Source organism: Leptosomus discolor, chromosome 12 (genome assembly GCF_034619465.1).
Source record: "Leptosomus discolor isolate bLepDis1 chromosome 12, bLepDis1.hap2, whole genome shotgun sequence".
Classification (NCBI taxonomy): domain Eukaryota; kingdom Metazoa; phylum Chordata; class Aves; order Leptosomiformes; family Leptosomidae; genus Leptosomus; species Leptosomus discolor.
Window position 1 is genome coordinate 327,062 of NC_141402.1, and position 16,635 is coordinate 343,696.

The following is a 16,635-nucleotide window of genomic DNA, read 5'->3' on the forward strand; positions in this document are numbered from 1 at the left end:
CGGCGGGGCGGAAGGCGGGCGCTAGGTTTGAATTCCAGGCGGGCGGCGGGGCCGGGCCGGTAGTGCGCGCGCGCGGGCCGTTGGGGCAGCGGCGGCGATGGTGATGGCGGCGGCGCGCCCGGCACAGCTGCCGGCCGTGTGCAAGCAGCGGCTGGCGGCGTTCCTGCAGCAGGTGAACGACACCGACCTGCTGTGGCTGGAGGAGATCCGCGATGAGGCGGTCAGGATGTTCGGCAGGTACCGACACCCCCCCCGCCCCGCCCCGGGCCGCTCCCGGCCGCTCCCCGTGCTGACCCCTCGTCTCTCTCCTTCCCCTCGCAGCCACTACAGCGACGAGCCGGAGCTGATGCCCAAGACGCCATCGCAGAAGAACCGGCAGCGGAGGAAGCGCGTTTCCACCCTGCGGGAGGAGAGCGGGCCGTGCAGGAAGCGGTAGGCCCGCCCGCGGCCGGGGGCTGGCGGCCGGGGAGCCGCGGCCTTGGGTGGGTGGCAGGCGGGGTGCGGGCGGGGCTGCGGAGCGCGCTGCCGCAGCTCGCACGGAGACAGCGGCCCCCCCGCCCCGCAGCGTGTCCCGGCCGTTCCCGCCTCCATCCCCGCGGGGAAGGGCCGGTCAGGCGCCCCGCTCCCCAGCGCTCGGCCCGGCGGCCTCAGCGCGTCCCGACGCCGCGGTTCCCGCGCAGAGGCTGCCCGCCCCCCGCCGCTCGGTGCCATTTCGCGTCGCTGCGCCCCTCGCCATCTCCCGCTCCGAGGCGAGGCGCTCTCCGCTCGGCGGCTCGGTGTGTCCCCAGCTCCTGGCGGCGCCGGTCCCGGGGGTTTTAACTTTGCCTGCGCGTTCCCGTTTGCGCGTGGGAAGGCTTTGGCCTGTTCCTGAGCCCGGTCTGGCTCTAACGCGCTGTTTCTGCTGTTAGATTGTCCAGACGGAAGAAGAGCAGCCTCAAACCGGGACCCTCCACACGATGCTCTCAACAACTCTGGAATAAAGAAAACCTGGAACTAATCAGGGCTGAGGTTAAACAGGTCTCTCCACCTCAGCGGATGACAAGATCCCGGGCTGCAACATTTGCTAAAAGCTCAGAGATCCTTCCTGAGATCCCTCCTCTTCAGCAAGCGAAAGGGAAGGTTCCCTTAGTAGAATTGGATGTCAACAGTCACATTAGTGCTGACCTACACGTCCAGAAAGCGGCATCTAAACCAGCGGAGAAGCTCTCCACGACCATCCTCCTGAGCCCAGATGATGGTTCTCCCAAGGAAAGCGAGGCTGCCAAATCGCCGCCTGTGCCCGCGGCCTCTGAGCTGGTGGTCCCTTGTACCCCTGAGGCGAGCGCTGCAAGAGAAAGCGAGGCTGCAGCTAAGTGGAACACAGCAGAGGCAGCTAATGCTACTGTCATTTTAAGCGAAGAGCCCAGGCTGGAGGAGGTAGATGACTCCCTCCAGGTGCTAGCGGGGCCTGACAAGGAGCCTTCCCAGTACACAAGGGATAGCCCAGGGACTCCGACGGGCTCTAGGCTCAGCCGCCGCTCTGTCCGCAGAAGTCTGATGGGTAAAACTTCCATGACTCGCAGAACCTCCTTGGCAGAGAAGTACTCCCTAGCCAGGAAGAGGGAAAGCACAATCCGGAAATCTGTCACCAGGACAATGGTCAAGAGGAAGGCAGCTCAAAAGTCATCCGTGTCATCCGATCGCGTGGGTGGTAAGTTCGAATGTCACCAGATGAGTTTGCTTTGTGCTGTTCCTGCTCTTTTTGTTGATCTGGTGCTTTTTGCTGAGGAAAAACGGCATTATGGGGCTAGTTCTTCAGTTTGGGTGCAGCAGCTGATCTCCCTGGGCTAGGCAAGCCGCAGTTAAGTGTGGGCGTTCTCAATGGCTTTCTAGAGACCTGTCAGTAGAGAGACCTGGGTGACTGTGGCAGCTAACAGCTTGTGGCTACGAGTTCAGCCTTTGGGGGGAACAGCCTTAATGTCTCCCGAGTTTCTGTGGCGGCAGCTTACAAAGCCAAGGAGGAATCTGGTGCACGGGGTTGGTTGCTGTTGGTGTGGGCTCTCACAAAGACTTGTGTGTTTTCTGGGGAGTGAAGCAACTACCATAAATTTGCTGCTCTTTAAACAGAATCTGGCTGCTAGCTGTAGTGCCTCTCCTGAGAAGGGGATTTTGAGGCTTGGCTTTGTAAACTTGTTAAGTCTTCCAAGCCTTTACAGCTTGCAGTAGAGGCAGGTCTCAGCGAAGGATAAACTGATTTAAATGTTTTTCTGTGCTACTGGAATGCAAGCGTTGGATGTGGTGCAGGAGGACGCAGGGGTGGATATAACCTCACTTTTTTTTTTTCAGGCTGAGGGAAAGAAGTGGCTGGTAAATGGTGGGCTAGTAAATGGCTCCTGAAATGTAGATGGTGCAAGAGAACCTCTTCCACAGAATTTGATGTTGAGGAGAGATTGGTTCTCTTGCACAACATACTACTTTGCTTGAAGGGAGAACTAATACAGCTGAAATAACGTTACTGTAATGCGTTCATCTGCAGCGTTCTAGCTTTGTGGGACTTGTGCTGTGCGAACCTGGCTTTGCTTGAAGAGTCGTCCTCTTTTTGCTGTAGAAGGGTAGACTTGGACAGGCGCTGTAGTACTTTCTGCCATACCAATGTCACTGTTTTTCCAGAACCAGAGCACTGCACCCCCCGGGCAGGGTTTCAGTGGCGGTACCAGAGTGGTGTGGAGTGCTGTCTAAGTTTCTAAGCGTGGTGTTGAGGGCTCCCTCAGTAAAAAATTAAACCACAGGGATGACTTTCCAGCTGTAACTTTGAAGAGGCCCTGAAGTAGCTTTACCTGCCCGGTTTAAATGATCAGTCCGTGTTGTCTGGATCTGGATTACCTGGGAGGTTGAAGGAAGGCTTTATTTCTCCCCTCTGTGCTACTTGAGATGACTGTTCTTCTGGCTAGTCAAAATTTCGGGGTGCGAGGAGAGGAACTGGGATGTTTCAGGCAGCTCCAGTCGAGCTGGTGAAGCCCAAAGCGCGTCGGTCGCCGGCAGAGCGTGCCTGCCGCGTCCTGGTGCAGCGGCTCTTGCGCAGGTCTGTACAGCACGTGTGTTGGTGCTCCCACCGGGCTGCCCTGCCCCTGCGAAGCCTGCCCTTGTGCACCGCCCGCCCGGGCTGGAGCTGCAGCGCTGCCTTCGGCACGAGCGGCAGTTTTGGGGTGCTGGTACTTAAAAAGCTGCTGCTGCTGAGCCGGCTGGAAGATGTGGAGGGAAGCTGCACTCGCGCTCGAGTGACGCCGCATTTAACTGCTGCTGGTAGCTGGAGGTGGCCCTGCAGGATGAGTCTGAGCCCAAACCTGGTCGCTCCTAATGTCGGCTCATGGAACAGCGCTTTGAGCTCGCCTGTAGCTGAAGCCACTTGCTCTCTGACACCGAAATTGCAGCATTTCCCTGGTGCTGCGCGGGTTCGTGCGGCTGCCCGTGCTTGCGGCGGCACATGCCCGAGCTGCAGGCGGTCACCAGGAGGCTCAGCAGATGCCTCTGCCCAGGCTTGGGGAACCTCGCTCCAGCAGAGCCTTGCCCTGCACCTGTACATTATAGCTCTGGCTTTTTTTCCTTTCCTGCAGTCTCCAGCTCTGGAGAGGTGCCAGAGGACGAAGAAACAGTTGTCAAAACTGGGTGAGACGCTTTTAAGATATTTATTTATCCATAATACCCTGGAGGACTTTTTTACAGCGGCATTCTTGGTATTGAATGCGCTGCTTGCAGAAACAACTGGCTTCACAGTTTCCTTGGTGTTATTAAACAGGGCTGCATTTTTTCCTTTTTTTTTTTCTTAGGCCTCCTTCTGGACCTTGTACCCCCTCCAAGCAGGTAAGATCTGAGCAGAGTTTAAAAGCATTTCTGTTTGTGTGGCCTTGTGAGCGAAGTGTGTGGCGCCCACCTCCGTGGGTTGTTGGGGAGCTCTGCCCGCAGCTCAGTCCAGGGGCTGCACACGAGAACAGAAGGTGCCGAGCGCTCGGCTCCCGCAGGTGCCCAAGCCTCTGCGTCGCCTCCCTGGTTCCCGCATGCAGCCTAGAGAAAGCCTGAGGTTGTTATGTCTGTTTTAATCACAATGTTCCAAAACTGGCAAAACAAAACCCAGTAAAGTTTTATTTGGAAAATGAGCCCCTGTGACCCAAGGCTTGTTTTGGATGCAGAGGGAGGTGCTCTGTCGGTGTGGTGTTACGGTCTCCAGTGCTTCCAAATCCAGGCTAGCTCTGACTAGAAGATGGCATTCTCTCTGTCGTGTTGCATCAGTATGTTCAAATGTGAACGATGGGTTGATACACCCCAGGCTGAATACCCCGTCTGGCTTTCTGGCTCTTGCTTCTTAGCCTCTTGCTAGAGATCAGTTGTATGAAAAGTCAATCCTGAATCTATACAGAAAAATAACCTCATAATTCAGGGAAGTTTTTGTTCAGTTGGACAGAGTTTGTGCACTATTACTGTTTCTGTATTTTCAAAGCTTCTTTTGACCTTTTCATTAGTCCTACAGGTTATTCAAAGCCCGTCAGTTTGTCTTAAGACAAACACAGAAATTTGTAAAGATCATTCACGTCAAAACATCCCTCCACAATTCTCACTGACCTCCTGAGGAAGAAATCCCGGGATTATGTTGATGTTTTGTCCACATTAATTTTCAATAAGCAAAGACTGAATTAATGGACCGGAGCTCTGTGGCCTTAAGCACTTCCGTAAACAGGGACAGGCTGGTGCATGCTTTTATGGCTGGGCTTGTCAGTACCTCTGCGGAAGTTCACATTAGCTCAGTTTTTCTAGCACCTCTGGATTTTTAGCTTGCCTGAGTTACAGTTGTAGAAAAGCTTAAAGTGAAAATGGGGAGAACAATGACAGACGCTTTGCCGGTCTGTGAGCAGAGGGCTCGCTTTGTTTCTGTACCCTGATGAGTTTATAAGCACAGGCTAGTCCGTGTCGTGTATTTGGTCTATCCTTGATCCTCACCTTCTGTTTCTGCACCACTGCTGCTGGGAGCGGGGCCTTGTCGCCTGTCCCGTTCTCAGCCTATGTCGCCAGTTACCATACCCTGTCTGTCTGTCTGTCTATCGATCAGCAGTTTTCTCAGCAAACGAAACGGGATTCCGTTTCTGTCAGAGACTTCCTTTGGGAGCGGTGAGCAGCATGAAAATGTGGTGACTCGGCAACCTTCCCAAACCAGAAAATACCTTTGTCTGTAGGAAGGTGCGCAGGCAGTACCTGTGTGTGAGCTGTTCCTCAAAGGTCACGTTCTTCCCGGGCCTGATCTCGGATTGATCACGTCTGTGCCCTTCCGGGGGCTACAGAATGCTTCCTCTGCCTCGCCTGAGGGTGAGAGCCTGCAGAAGCACTGGGGGAGGATAAGGCTGAGAGGATACTTCTTTCTCCTCTTCCCAGCTCCGCTGTGTCTGCCAGCCTGCACGCTGGCCAGCGCGGGTCTGGGGAGCAGGGTTGATGCTCACGTTGCTAGCTGCCTGCGGGTTCCAAAAGCCATCGCGTGCTCTCTCACGGGCCTGTAAACCCATTATCACAACAGAGTGGTTGTATATCAGTGTAAGGGCAAAGGCAGCAAACGGCAACGCGCGTCGTGTTCGTAACAAACCGATAAATCAAGGCGATGAGCTGGTTCTTTGCCGTCTCCCTGTTCGTCCGTTCATCACTGTGAAGTGAAGCGAGCGCTGCCTGACTCTGCCAGAAGTCCAGCCAGCATAGACAGCATAGACAGTGCTTTTGCCCTTAATGGTTTATGAGTTTGTTCGGCCTAAGCAGCGCGTCCCTCGCTGCAGACACTTGTGTTCTGTCCGTGTCTCTGCTTTAGACGTCGTGGCGTTTGCCATGGCGGTGTCCTGAGGTGTTTCACGCAGCTGAGGTCAGGACTTGGCTCTGGGTGCTGGCACCGATGCTTTCCCCTGCGCGTACGGTTTTGTATTCTCTGGTGATAGGGCAGACAGCGGCCTTGTCAGAACGACGTCGTGATTTGAAGCAGTAATCGGCTGTTGCTGTGCGAGAATTGTGCTGAAACCCGTTTGCTTTCCCTGCAGGATGGCCAAAGCCTGCGAATGTCCCTTCGCTCTCGAACCGTCAGCAGAAACGAGCAGCCGCAGGAGACGAGCAGCAACGGTAGCTCCCGCGGGATTCTTGTGGCAGAACTTTGAAAAGTCCCCGCTTCGCTGGGAGGCAGAGTGGGGAGTTTGAGAGATTGGCTAGTCGGGTTGAGAGCCCAGTCTGAAAGACTGGTCTAACCTTTGGCAAGCGGGGATTTGTTTCAAGAGATTAGCAGTTAGGAAATTCGCTGCTGGAGTTACCTTCCACCCCGGGAAGTGCATGGAAATGTGATGGAGGTGGCGGGATGCATCCCCAGGTGAGGGGGGGCCTAGCCGAACCCCGTTTCCAAAGCGAGCAGTTGCTCTGTTCCGCAGAGCCCGTGGCACTGCGTTGGAGCAGACGCACGCCGCAGGCTGCTTCAGGCGGCTTGGCTTTGTCGTGCATTTCCAGGTTTGAATGGCGGTGGCTGGTGAAAGCAAGAGAGGTCCCGCTCTGCGTCATTCACGGCAGGCCTTTGGCTACTTAGCTGCCCAATCTGTTGTCTGCTTTCAGAGCTGTCTGGGAAAGGATTATTTTTCCTGCTAGAACTAACTGTGTAACTATGTTTTCTTTCAGAAAACAACTTAAATAAGAACGTGGAGACCCAGGAACCTCCCCAGAGTGCCAGGTACGTTGGTGGCATCGGTCTGGTTCGAGATCTGTGGTCCAGCTCAGGGCAGGTTCAACGCTATAACACTGTTGAATGGCTTCAGTGTTTTGTGACTTATTGAAACTTCTGCAATAAGTTTTCTCTGCCCCTGTGAAAAGAGGATTTAATTTGTATCTTCTGTCACATTGGAAATTTTTTATTGGGTAGATACTTGTGTGTACACAACGAAATATCTTTTAAGCTGGGATAGTTTTATGACCTATTTTTAAACCTGACTTTGGGACAATCGGGAGGATTTGCCGTGTATGACGGACTCTGCTTTTCTTGCAGGAGAAAGCCCAGTTATAAGAGAGCTGTGGATAAACGCTATGACAGTCAGCAAGCAGAAGATGGAGGGCTTTCTCCTCCAAGAAGAAAGACCCCATCCCCTGCCTTCCCAGCCAGCAAAGTAAGATCCTTGTAACCCTGCTGTACTTCACCCAGACCTGGTTCTTACTCGCGCTTCTGAGGACCATTTTTGCCTTTCTTCTCACAGGTTGTGCGTCCTTTCAAAACGTTTTTGCACACTGTGCAGAAGAACCAGCTCCTCATGACGCCAAGCTCTGTGGGGAGAAACGGAGTAATAAAATCTTTTATCAGGTACAATACTCCTCTCCAGTCTAATCCCAAGGTAAGGCAAGACTCTGTTGTGGGCTGGTACATGATGGTCTGTCGAGTGGCTAAGTTAAAGCACAGATGTGAAAGAAACCTTTCAACCCATATCAGACTGAGAAGTAACTTTAAGCTAATGTAACATAAACTAAATAAAGTTGTGATTAGTCAGCTCCCTAAAGACTTCTAATTTGGACCCTAAGCTTTATTACTGTAACATTCCCCTGTGGTATTAGCAAGTAAGGGTTGGGAATGAAACCTGGGAAAGAAAAATCAAGGGGATTTTGAATACTGCAGTGAGGTGTGTATATAACTGCAGTCTGCACATCCAAAGTCTCCTTTCTAGGACTTCTAATGAGTGAGATCTGAGCAAATGCCTCTTAAGTCGAAGCTTCTGGTGTTCTGAGGTTTTTTGGACCTTTGAAGCAGGAAGAAATAAGAGCCCGTCCTGAATAGGAGGCTGCTGGCTCAGTGAGGCGGGTCTGCCGCTGCCCAAACCTACCCGGCATCGCTGTCGGCGTAGTGTGATTGCCGCAGCCAGCGGAGGCGAACAGCGTTGCTGTCTGCGGGCAGATGCCTCTGCCTGTGCAACGCCACGGTGACGTTCACAGCGCCCCAGGGGAAGCGCCTGTATCCCAAACAGAGCAGCCGTTTGGGTGGATGGGGTTTGAGAAGGTCTGGTTCTAGATTTCCAAAGGGAGCTGGTTTTCCCTGTGTCCTGCTTACGTGAGGCAGTTGGGTCACAAACCGTCATCATTTAATGGCGTGGGCTGGGCTGGCAGTAGGAATACTGCCCGCCTCGCTGAGGGCAGCCCTCGCTCTTGCCTGGTCTGCGTTTATGGTTGGTATTTCGCTCAGAAGAGAGGTTGGTGTCAAGGAAAAGCAGGTTTCGGTCGGTGTGCCGTAGTTCCAGAGCAGCGCTCTGACAGTATCGGGCCAGGACGAGGCTGTAGCTAGAAGCTGGCGTGCCGAGCACGGGTTGCTCATGCTTCTAATACCCTGCAAGTTCCCTGCAGAATAAGGTAGTTCTAGGGCTGGTTTTCACTTGCAGGAGAGCTGGGGAGGGAGAGGAGGGCATCTGCAGAAACTGGATTTCCTGCATCTGGCTTGTACCTGGCAACCTAATGGCAGAACTTCGTCGTGTGGCTTAAAGCTGTCACGGTTGCTGCTGCACCCCAGCAGGTAAGAGGAGTCTGTCGCTGGGAAGCAGTGAAGGACTCAAGCTGCAGTCTCGCTGGTGTCCTGCTGACGTTAGTGTCTCTGTTGGCAAAGGAGCTGATATGATGAGGAAAGAGTCTCCGGGCTAGTGCATCCCCTGCTGCTGTCAGTTCACTGGATGTCGTATTTTGGGTTTCACTCCAGTGCGGGCCACTTCCCCTCGGGACTTTTTCTGTGTGAGGGCTAAACTTAACTAAATAGCACCAGAGCAACAAGATAATTGTTAGTTTTAAATTAGGCAGTTTGGATACTAGTAACACCAGTCATTTGCAACATGGAGCCCAGCATAAGGTAATCTCTTGAGTGTTTCACCGTGCTTACTGATGGGTTTGTGCTAAGACCAGGCCTGCTGTAATTGGGCATCTGCAGTATCAAATCTGGCATTAAATTAGTTTATCTTAATGTGTTTGCTGTGACTGTACTGGTGACTGCATCTTACTCTTCTAATTGACAGTATACTTAGGCTGAATTAGCTGGACTGTTGGGAAAAATGGGATACATGCCCTGCTGCGTTTCTGTCTAGGTGATGTATGGGGCTGACGGCTTGAAACAAGCTGGAAGCACCCTGTCTAGATGGTGGTGGTTTACCATGGGATGGGGCTTTGTGGGAAGCTCCGAGTTGAAGAGGCAAGGTGTTTCCTAGAGCACTGTCTGTCCCCGCTCTCGCTGCGGGAGGTCGGTATCGCTGCCAAGCAGTAGCGCGGCTGTCGTGGTTCTCCTTGCCGACATAAACGGCAGTGCTGTCTGTCCGCAGTCGGTGGAAGCTGCCTGGGCTTCAAGTGCTGAGGCTTCTGTTTTGACTTCCCAGCTCCTTCTCCTGCTCTCTTAAGATTAACACCACTGCCTTGTTTTCCATCACATCCATTCCCAGACATCCATGACCACACCACAGGCCACCTGAGCTCTGTTTCAGGGTTGTTGCCACCCCTTGGTCCTGGCTGCGGTCCCTTGCTGTTACCTCTGGGCCCTTGCTTAACCTGAGCAAGTTGAGTAGAAAAGCCCTGGCAGGCGGCTGTAACCAGATTTCAATCCACCTCAGGAATGGGAGAGACAGAAGCTGCAGGCTCTGAGGAAAAAGCAGGAAGCTGAGCAGCTGAGAAGACAAAAACTGGAGGAGGAGAAGCAGCGGCGCCTAGAAGAGGCAAGGCTGTGAGTATACGCTTTCTGCCTCTCTGCACCTGTAGGTCCCTATATCTGGGTCTTTTATCTTGGGGGGTCTGTACATGCAGCGAAAATTCTTGTTGGCTTGCTCTCGCAAGGCAAAGACAATTATCTATCTAGGATGCTAATAAATAGTTAACTATCCCAGCTGACTGCCTCTTCAGCCTTTTGTCTTAAGTCCTCTGTCTCAGGTGGAGCTTAAAAATATTGCTGATGTTTAAGCGAATGGTGTATTTGGTTCAGTGAGTTTCACGCTGCCCAAGAGCTGTGTCTGTCGGCCTTGTGTCCGAGCCGTGAGGAGCTCATCTGCTGGGCTGCAGTGCTGAAGCTGGGCTGTGTCCTGCAGGAAGCGTGAGGAGCGCCTGCGCAAAGTGTTGCAAGCTCGGGAGCGGGCAGAGCAGATCGAACAGGAGCGGAAAAGGCGCATTGAGCAGAAGATCGCTCTGTTTGATGAGAAGACTGAGAAGGTAAGGCCCCACATACCTGTAGTGTTTGTTTGGGAGAATAAATAATCTGTTGAGGTAGATGATGCCACCAGAGTGTGCCTTCCAGAAAGAGAGGAGGTGAGGCTGCTTGAAATCTAGAGAACAAACTGGAGAATAGCTGGATAAAGAAATTCCCAGAAACTTGGTGATTCCAAGACTACCTTTCTCTTGGTTACAGCAAACGGCAGATGAAAACCCTTATTTTCCAGAATTATGAATCTAAATGGGCTTTATTGAGGCTCTGTTAGTCAGGTGGAAGTAGAACTTCAAGTAGATAAAGCCAGCCTAATGGCCCCGAGGCTTTATCTACTTGAAGCTGTTCTCCCATCTCATAGATGAAGGGGTGAAAATAAACACGCTTCCTCCAGACCTTTTCTCGTGTCTGAGGCTTTCAGACAATTTGCACATGTGACCGTAGCAGTCATTTGTCTGCTTTAATTATCTCCATCTGCTTTTCTTATTTCCTGGTTCTGAGAATATGTTCTGATGGCTTTTGTGGTGTTAGATGTACAAATACCAGAACAGGATCAGCTCTTCCTGGGGAGATGTAAAAGGAGGTCGTTTCCCTAAATACTAAAGCACAGGTCCTGTTGGCTCCTGGTGGCAAAAGAGGAACCTTTCGCCCTGTGAGAGGGTGGGAGCTCTTCATCTTTGAGACTTACTGCTGTGACATTTCATGTGCACAGAGAACTGTCCCCCCTGAGACTTTGCTCTTCAGCCATCTCTGTGCGTGTCTTAGGTGCGGGAAGAAAGGCTGGCAGAGGAGAAGATCAAAAAGAAAGCAGCTGCCAGGAAAATGGAAGAAGCAGAGGCCCGGCGCAGGCACGATGAAGAGGCCAGGAAACAAAAAGCCCTGCAGCAGGTCCGTGCTGGAGCCCATCCTGTCATCTTGCAGGCAATTAGAGTGGCCGCCATCTGCCACAGCCTTTGTGAGCAAGGGGTTCAGCAGGAGTAGTGACAGGAGCCAGCGGAGTGACCGTCAGCGTAGTGGGGAGGCTCTGTCCTCAAAGCTCTGCGCAGCGTTGTGCCTCCCACTCCTCCTGCGATAGCTGTGCTGGTCACGGTGGTTGCGACCCGCGGTTCTTCCGCGGTTCTGGACAGATTCTCACGAGAGACCTTCGTTTGTGGGTTGGCAGGGGTTAAAATCTCTGTTATCCCTGTCTGTCAGCGATCCAGAGCGTGGTGGCCATGAGGCCTTTGGGGCGCAGTGTGGGCAGGCAAAGGCCAGCACTGAAATAGCTGGAGAGAAGGTGCACCTGCCTGGAGAGCACTGGGACCTCAGTGGTTTCCCTCCTGCCTAGCGGTGGGTGCTAGAGACTCGGGTCAGAGGAGGTGCTCCTGCTCCTTTATGCTGGAGCCTGTTCCTGTGCAGCGCCCCGTGAGTAACCGCCGTGTTGGTCTTACCAGGAGGAGGAGGAACGTCGGCACAAAGAGCTAATGCAGAAGAGGAAGGAAGAGGAGCAGGAACGTGCCAGGAAGATTGCTGAGCAGAGACAGGCGGAACAGGAGAGGGAGAAACAGCTGGCTGCAGAGAGAGAGCTAGAGAGGAAGAAGGAACAGGAGAGGATCCAGGCAGAGAAGTAAGACAATATCCATTTGTGTACTGTGTTCTGTGCTGGGACTTTGAAAAGCAGCAGAACAGAGGGCGCTAGTGAAAGGCCCCAGCAGCAAAGAGCTGCTTTGTGCTGCCAGTGCAGCTCTGCACCAGCACAGGTACCGAGCTGCCAAGAAGGAATTCTGGGCTCCTTAACGTAGGAAGCGTGGAGTGCCCTGAAAAGCTGAGAGAGAAAGAGGGGTTTGCGGCAGGCACTGGGTGGGAGGGTACCCCCCGCGCAGCTCTGGGAGTAATGGTCTGGCTTTGGTTCCCAGGCTGCGTGAACAGCAGGAGAAGGCTGCTCGCCTGCAGGAGGCGTCGGCTGCTAAAGAACAGCTGCACAAGGAGGTGGAGAAGAATGAAGTAAGTACTGTGTTCTGGTGGAAGGGCCAGGCCGCCCAGGTCTGACTGCAGTAGCTGTTAGTGTCGGGCGCCGCTGAGCTGTGAGGCCATCGGGAGCCCTGGCGAGTTGTTGCACTTCTGGACTCGAGCCGAGCAGAGGGGCTCTTACCCGGGGCCTGCTCTGTCCCGTTCGGAAGGTGCGCTTGCTCTCTGTAGATGGCAGCGGCGCAAGAAGAAAGGGCAGGTAACGGCCACGTTGGATTCAGGTGAGGTCTTCGGCTTTGTCCGCCTTTCTGTGCCCAGGCGTACCTGTACCTCTCTTGAGGTCAAGCAGTAATTGACCCCAGACCTCTCGGAAGCAACATCTTGGTTTTACATTTGTGCCGCTTCCAGTAGAACGGCAGGCACCGACTGTACTCGACTTGGTCAGGTTGTTTTCGGCAGCAGTCGTGCCAGCACGGAGAACTAAGCAGCTGTTTTTGCTTGTGGTGTTGAGGAGGGAACTTGTGATGCCTGGGCAGTCCATGCTGTTGGAATAAAGCAACTGCAGCGGGGTGGGCTCAGGGTTTTGCTTAACTCGCAGCGTGCGTTTCACTGGAGCAGGGATAGAGCCCACAGGTGGCGTTCAGGTGGCTTTTGGAACGCCCCTTCTGAAGGACTTGCACCCAGTAATGGCTGGGAATTGGTAGCAAACCCTTTGCTATTTGGACTGATTGTTGCTTTTGGGTTTATGTAAGATCTGGGAGAACCTACACTTTCAAGATGATTTGTGAGAAAGAACAGAAGGTTGGAATAGTTGGTTGGAAATTGTCCCAACTTTTGCCTAAAATTCCTTGTCCCTCCACTTAGCAGAGCTGTGGCATTGGTACAGTGACAGCAGTTGTCTGGCCGCCTTCAGGGAGCTGGATTCCCCTTGGGGACCCCTGCATGCCCTGCCAGCCCCTCGCTCTGGCAGTTGGCTTCGTGGAGTTACAGGCAGCTGGTGGCAGCCCTCTGTCAACTCGTCCTGCCGTTCAGACCGTGTGGGATTGGTTTCCCTTGGTTTTAGACGGCTGCTGCTTGAGTTAGCGGCCTCTTGGCTTCCTTTAGATCCCGTAGGAAAAACTGGGCATTCACAGGGTGAGAGTTTTCACCTGTCTGGGGTGGTTACTGCACGATGGGATGGCTTGGCCTCTGAGAGTGCTGTTCGTTAGTCTAGAAAGGGGCTGACATCAGTAGCACAGAGTCTCCCATCTGCAGACAGGCAGCTGGTTTCTGGTGTTTATATCCTGAAGACAAAGTCAGCAGCAAGTTTTTCAAAGCGTGAGGTCGTTGTGTGACCAGAGGCAGCTGATGCCCCTGAATGAGAAGGTCGGTGTGTTTGTGCCCTTTGTGACGGAAGCTCAAACCGTTGCCTTGCGCTGTTTGGAGTGCTCCTCAGCACCACAAGCAACAAAGACTTGCAATTAGATGCTTGGATGGTTTTTTTGCATAGCAAAAAAATGGATCCCTGGGCTAACAGCGTAGCTTAGCTCGTAAGATTAATTCGTTTGGCTTGCCAGCAGGAGGAGCAGAGGCTGGCAGAGATGAAGAGGCAGGAGCAAGAACAGAAGAAACTGCCAGAGGAACAAAAGGCTAAAGATAGAGCCCAAACTCAGCACCTAGAAAACAAAGAGGTAATCTGCTCTCTGGTGAAATGTCTTTAGTGGCGACATCAGAGATTCCAGCCCTGACATGCTGTTACAGGGGCAGTTTTACCCTCTGCTTTTTATATTCCCCTTCAATAACGGAGCGATCCTGTAAACCTTTTTCCTGGTTATCGGAGGTTGGCTCCTGGTGGCCTTGAGCATTTAAATGGCTTTTGGGAGTGAAAAGGAGGGAAGGGAAGCAGCAAGTGTTTGCCAGGGTTTTCTTGTCAGGGCAAGGCAGTGGCTGTTAACGTTGCCTTGCGGTGCAGAGCTCCTCCTCCTTCAATACTGGGAGAACTGTGCAGGCAGAAGAGGTGCTGGAAGTTATTTAGGCTCAAAGTTAGAAACAGCCACAGGATGGCAGCAGAGTCTGGAGGAGTTTGGGCCTCACGGCTGAGGGCACCTGAGAAAAACCCACAGGTGAACGTACGGGCCTCGAACTCTGGGAACAAACACGTGGGTCTTGATCTCCTTGCAAAGCTGCTTATGTTCATCTTTCGCTGCCAAAGCAGTGAAACGTGGGTTAACCTTAAGGGATGCAAAGGCAGCCCCTTCTGGGGAAGAAAAGCTCTTTCCAGCTCGAGAGATGTGTTTCGTGGCTGGTGAAATTTGCAGTTTTAAGTTTTCCTTTGTCACTTGCGTTTCTCAGTCGTGCTGTTCCCATACAAATGGCAATACAGTTTGTCCTGAGCTGTTATGTGCCTGTTCTCTGCGTGGTAACAATCGGTTTAATATTAACCAAGCCCAGAAGTTTGGCTGCAGAGGGTTTAGGGCACGTGACTCGGCTCCAGCTCTAAGGATGTCACCACTCCGTTTAAGCCTTGCTTGAAGGGAGTGGAGCCGCGGTCGGTGTGTTAGGTGCAGCTATTGCTGGCTTGTTCGTGTCCTACGTAGCCAATTAAGCAGCCTAATTAAACGGGAGAAGGCAATGCAAAGTCATCTTTGGGTCAGAACTTTAGAACTTGGGTCAAGTTCTCGGGTCAGAACTTGAGAACTGCCCATCTCCAGGTTTTGCGCCTCCCCAGTAAAGCCGGAGGCGCCTCGCTGCAGCCCGGCCCTGCGGCAGCGCTGGTGCGCCTGACGCTGTGCGGTCCGCCTGTCTTCCAGGATTCGCCGGCCTGCAATTCGTACCAGATGACTCCGCAGGCCAAGAGAGATCCCAAGCCGCCCGTGGTCAATCCCAACAACTACGGGATGGATCTGAACAGCGACGACTCCACCGACGACGAAAGCCAGCCTCGCAAGCCCGTCCCTGCCTGGGCCACCGGTACGTGTCACCCGGCTGATACACGCCAGGGGAGCGAGAGCTGGGGTCAGGTTTTTGCCCAGTTCCTCCCGCTTGCATGCTGCAGTTACCAGTGCTCGTCGCCAGCAGTGATGAGTCAAGGGCTCCTCTACCACTCGGGGATCTCCTTACGATGTTGGGGAACAAACACTCTTTTAAACTGCCTTAACGGAGCTGCTGTGGCGTTTGGCCAGCGTGGAGGGAATAATGATGGATTGGTGCTCTGGCCTCGAGCCTGCGTGACACTGATTTGGCTTTAAAAATCGAAGTAATGCCAGATGTCATGGGCCAGGTTTCAGACCAGCTGCGGTTCTGTTCTGAAATACTCGGTTCCATGTTTTCGTGTTCCTCATACCCCAGGGGAGCTACAAGTTGTGGGGAAACGAATGGTATCTGCAGGTGGAAGGGCTGAGAAGCCTTGCCTCTTGCAGCCCTACTCTAGTTCCTGGACAAGATTCTGTACACAGTGTTCACCCTCCACGTGATCTTTAGGCTCAAACAGGGGCTTTAAAACACCCAGTGCTGCAGGGCTGCTCCCATTTGTGACCTTGGTGTGATGAGAGATGAGGAGAGCAGGGACACGTTGCAGACAAACAGCCCACACGGCCGTTTCAATTAGAAATAATAATGAAAATTTAACCCTTTGTTTCTCCAGGGGCTCAGCTCAGCCAGGCTGTGACGCGCCAGTACTACAACCCTCCCAACGTGGACGCGCTCTTCGGGGTGATCGCGAGCCCCAAGCTGGAGGACATCTTTTACAAGAGCAAACCGCGCTACTTCAAGCGCACCAGCTCTGCCGTCTGGAGCTCCCCGCCGTTCCCGGGGGCCAAGGCGGTTCTGGGGCTGCCGTACGGCCTGAAGAAGTACTGAGGGGGCGGCGGCCGTTTCCCGTGGAGCAGCGGGGGTGTTTCTGTCTCTAGGTGAGAACAGTTACTGTATCTGTAAATCTGTGGTATTAGCGTTGAATAAAATGTCAGCTCTTACCGGGCCTCTCGCATTTCTGCTTCCGGGGCTGATTTTCTCACTGTCAGGCAAACAGCAAGCTTTTGGGAGGCATCAGCTCGGAAGGGTGCATCTCCTTTTACCCCCGGCTTTAGGCCAGCAAAGATTTCGTCCTTTAGGCCATGAGAGTGCATCGCCTAAGGCTGGGCGACCCTCCCCACCCGGCTGCCGGCAGCCGTACGTCGGTGCCGTCCCTGCCCACCTTGTTCAGCCCAGGACCGCTGCGCACAGCGGGTGGAATCCAAACGTCACAGCTGACGGTCTCCAGAAGCGAGCTGCTGGCAGGTGCGGTGTCTTCAGCATCTCCTGCAAACAGCAAAATGATTTCCTTGTGCCGCTTTTCAGCACCGCCCTTCACGCCAACACCAAGCACAATTACGTGCGTGAGCTGGCTGGGTGCTGCTGTTGCTACAGCTCGGGCTGAAATACCCTGAGGGTTTTACTGACCTTTCTCCCGTTGCTGGGGAGAGATGTGGCCCTCGGAGCAGTCCTGTCCCCAGGAACACCCAGAGCAGCGTAAGCAGGCTGCGTTG

The 16,635-nt window shown here is 53.5% G+C and overlaps 1 protein-coding gene across 1 annotated transcript; it reads left to right on the forward strand.

Moving 5' to 3' along the window:
- The first annotated feature begins 82 nt into the window (after positions 1–82).
- On the forward strand, positions 83–15,970 carry INCENP (inner centromere protein). Its single transcript, XM_086472266.1, has 17 exons — positions 83–237; positions 322–432; positions 909–1,690; positions 3,594–3,645; positions 3,807–3,840; positions 6,045–6,126; positions 6,664–6,715; positions 7,028–7,145; positions 7,233–7,367; positions 9,606–9,715; positions 10,074–10,194; positions 10,952–11,074; positions 11,620–11,792; positions 12,082–12,169; positions 13,690–13,803; positions 14,923–15,082; positions 15,756–15,970. Exons 1-17 carry the CDS (start codon positions 98–100, stop codon positions 15,968–15,970), a joined length of 2,610 nt encoding a protein of 869 aa, XP_086328392.1. The 5' UTR covers positions 83–97.
- Positions 15,971–16,635: the final 665 nt, after the last annotated feature.